Source organism: Branchiostoma belcheri, unplaced genomic scaffold (genome assembly GCF_001625305.1).
Source record: "Branchiostoma belcheri isolate BF01 breed outbred unplaced genomic scaffold, Haploidv18h27 scaffold219, whole genome shotgun sequence".
NCBI classification, from domain to species: Eukaryota; Metazoa; Chordata; class Leptocardii; order Amphioxiformes; family Branchiostomatidae; genus Branchiostoma; species Branchiostoma belcheri.
The window spans coordinates 242,264-245,877 of NW_017803702.1; the positions used below are offsets into that span (position 1 = coordinate 242,264).

General features: G+C 39.9%; 1 protein-coding gene across 1 annotated transcript in view; it reads right to left on the reverse strand.

The window, feature by feature from the left end:
- Nucleotides 1–3,385, reverse strand: part of LOC109470065 (CD209 antigen-like) — a 6,057-nt gene extending 2,672 nt beyond the window's left edge. Inside the window, exons 1-6 of the mRNA XM_019768844.1 lie at nucleotides 3,346–3,385; nucleotides 2,982–3,074; nucleotides 2,806–2,889; nucleotides 2,606–2,701; nucleotides 352–497; nucleotides 9–218 (exon numbers count right to left, since the gene is read on the reverse strand). Of these exons, the coding sequence (XP_019624403.1) occupies nucleotides 9–218; nucleotides 352–497; nucleotides 2,606–2,701; nucleotides 2,806–2,889; nucleotides 2,982–3,074; nucleotides 3,346–3,385 (669 nt within the window). The remainder of the gene's footprint in view (nucleotides 1–8; nucleotides 219–351; nucleotides 498–2,605; nucleotides 2,702–2,805; nucleotides 2,890–2,981; nucleotides 3,075–3,345) is intronic.
- Between the last annotated feature and the right edge of the window lie 229 nt (nucleotides 3,386–3,614).

Here is a 3,614-nt window from a genome sequence, read left to right on the forward strand (position 1 = left end):
CTTCGCTCGTTGTCCAGATCGCGTTTTAAGTCGTCAACAGCAGTGGGTATGCCGTCTTGTTCGCGCTTTAAGGCGTTTACAGCGGCGGACAGTTGACGCATGTCGTCTTGGTAGCTCTTCAAGGCGTCTTGGCCGCGCTTCAAGGCGTCAACAGTGGCGGACAGATGGCGTATGTCGTCCTGGTCGCGCTTCACAGTAGTCGACAGTTGAGATATTTCCTATTAAGGTATTTACCCACGTCAGAATACGTAAGAATTAAACTGAGAAAAAACTACTGAAAATTTTTTTCTTGTAGCCTGCTAAAAACAAAATGGGATTCAGAGAAACAGCTTTATGGTACAAGACCAATACCTGTTTGTTGCTGAACGTCAGAGGGGCGAGTCCCACGGCGATTAGACTCAGTAGCACGGCGATGCCGGCGGCCAGACAGCTGCGATGGGCGCGGAGGAAGCTACAGACACCACGGCGGCCGCTCGCTCCACCCGGATGCGCGCCATCTGGTAGGAAAAACATACTTTACTCAGTTTATTGTTTACGTCAACATTCACGCATAGTGATGTTTAGTTTAAACACAGTAGTTGTGCTGTTATACATGTAACATGTATGAAATACTCATAATGAAAATAAGTTCCATGGAACTTCCATGGAAGTCATCTTGTATGTTTTGCTGTTTTGTTAAAAAATACCCATAATTTACCACTTAAATTTAGCATTATCGTAAAAATAGCATAATCGTTTTGATTGTTCAAACCAGGCCCTAATTTGCATAATTGGTGCCTTTGAATGTTCCATGTGGCACACATTATATATACAATATGTACTGAAGTCCTATTATGAAAAGCGATTAAATTAAATTATTACTTATGCAAATTATAGATTTTTTACCTGGTTTGGAGGGGTGTGTGGTGTCAGGTGTGTTTCCATCGTCGTTCGCACGTGCCTGGTGATCAGTCTGGGGTTGGTTTATTGGTGCGTCGTCTGAACGAAAAAAAAAGTCATTTGTGAACAATATTTGACCTTTAACATACGAAATAAACGATTTGCGAATAACAAAAAAATACGAATAACAAAAAGGATTAATAATAGGAAATATTTGCCTTTATTTGTGGCATGATTTTTGTTAATCGAAACTGCCCGGCCGGATCCCGGTTTGGAAACGTGACTTCAGCATTAGAAGGTAAAGAAATAGTTCTTCGGACCTGCGTGTTTACAACTTCCGTGCCCAAAAATTAATGATTTTGGTCCATTACGAAACTGTGGAGTACTTTTGATAAACTATTTTATAAGGTATCTGTTTAATAAGGTTCAAATAAAAGCCTACAAAAGTAGGCAAACACTATCACAGACCAATCAAAGTAAATACTTAAACCACCAGCTTTAGTTATAATTTACAATCATAAAGCTATAAAGAAGGATGAAAAAATTGAAGACGTTTTACCTGATATGGTGGTGTGCGTAGCGTCGGATGTGTTTTTATCGTCGTTCGCACGTGCCTGGGGTTGGTCCATGGGTGGGTCGTCTGGAAAAAAAAATAATGTCGGAAGGAGTCGGCCGAAAATTTGGGTAAGTCCCAGATTACTCAGTGTTGGCCTGAACGTTTATCCCTTTTGTCATAATAAAGTATACCAACGCAGATGAACTTCAATGCTAAAAAACGAAGATTTTGGTACATTACGAAACTTTGTAAATATATTGACAAACGTTTTTTAGGACCTTCTTAACAAAAACCTACCCAAGTACGTAAATAGTATCACAGGCCAATTACGGTAACTACTTAAACGAATTACTTAGGTTTATTAAAGTTGCAATCAGAAAGCAATAAAAAACAGGATACAAGAAATGAAAGAAACTCAAAACAATTTACCTGGTATGTAGGCGTAAGTGGCGTCGGGTGTGTTTTCATCGTCGTTCTCACGTGCCTTGTAATCAGTCTGGGGCTGGTGCATTGGTAAGTCAGCTGGGCGAAAAAAACAAGTGTCAATTCAACAGTTTCCCCTCCCCAGAATGCAATGCGAAAATAGGGGGGGTAACCATCATTTGCATAGGACTGGAAGGCATCGGAATGATCCTGTTGACGTTAAAAAGGTTGCTTTTCACTGTGTTTTGAGGTGTTGGGGCATTTTATGCTCAACATTAATTAAATTACTCTGGGCCGAAACTGACGACAAATAGAGAAAGAAGTTTTAGTGTTTTTTTTTAACATAAAACATGTGGTTTGTAACGTTGCAGCATCAGTATAGCGTTACCACTATAACGTTACAAACCACATATTCCAAAAAAAAAATCATTCTCTATTTAATTTCAGATTCAACCCATAGTAATTCAATTAACGTTGATTATTCCGATATCTTCCAGTCCTTTGCAAATGATGGTTACACTGGCATGCCTGCAGACGACGTATAAAATCACATGCCGATTAAACAAAGAGAACCCTGTGTTTTGGCTGCGAACATGAAAAACCGTCTTGCCACCATACTTTTGCAGGAGGTACACCTCCTTCAAGGAGCAACAAAGATATAAAAAAAAGTCATTTGTGAAAATATTGGGCCTTGAACATACAAAATGAACAACAAATATATAGGGAATACATGTATAAACGATTTACCTGAACTAATAAAGGCGTACATAGGGTTGAACATTTTCGCAGCGGCGTTCGCAAGTGATCGCCAATATGATAGGGGCTGCCGCATACGTGTGGCGCCTATAGAATAGAAAAAAAAATAAATGCAGCCATCCGCGAGTAATTTGAGGCATTTAATACAAGGTAGAAGATGCAAACATGAACAAAGACTGTAATTAATTTACCTGCATTTGAGGCGTACATTGGATTCGGTATTTTGGCAGCGTCGTCCGCACGTGATCGCAGTGACTGAGGCTGCGGTGTGGTGCCTGACACAAGTAAAGAAAATTTATGTAGTCATCTGCGGAAAATTATGACTAGCAAAAAGATACGGAAATAAGAAACTCTGAAGACGATTTACCTGCATTTGAAGCGTACATAGGGTTGGGTATTTTTGCAGCGGTGTCCGCACGTGATCGCCAATAAGGCTCGGGCTGCCGCGTGGGTGTGGCACCTGAGAGAAATAAAGAAAAATATTCATACAGTAAGATACGGTGTTTCTCTTGGCCTAATCGTCAAACAATTTGTTCTGAGCAAGAATCATTTCAGAATTTAAAAAAAACATCAAGAAATACAAGGAACAAACATACGTAAATGCTAGGCAGCAATTCGATACGGGGCACTAAAAGCAAATAAAATGATTCAAATTCTTTATTTTTTCTCTTAAACTGCTGCACCAAAATTGTTGTCCAATTTTATATATTAAACAGATTTTACATCCTTACTTGCGTCACCAGCTTGAGACTGTTGCTCCTCTTCCGACATAACGACACTTTAGGTTTTCAGACAGCGAAAAAAAACACGTTCCACTCCTGGCAAGTTGTTTGTCGACTCACGTAGAGTCCTTGGGGGCCCGCCTCAGAAGTAGAAGAAGAAGAGTCCTTGACAAAAGCTGTATGAACGCAGATCCCATAATCTCAGACCAGAAATGATTGAAGCCGCTCAGTAAAAAAAGTGGCATCAAAACAATAATGTGAGTCCTCAACTAGTTTGG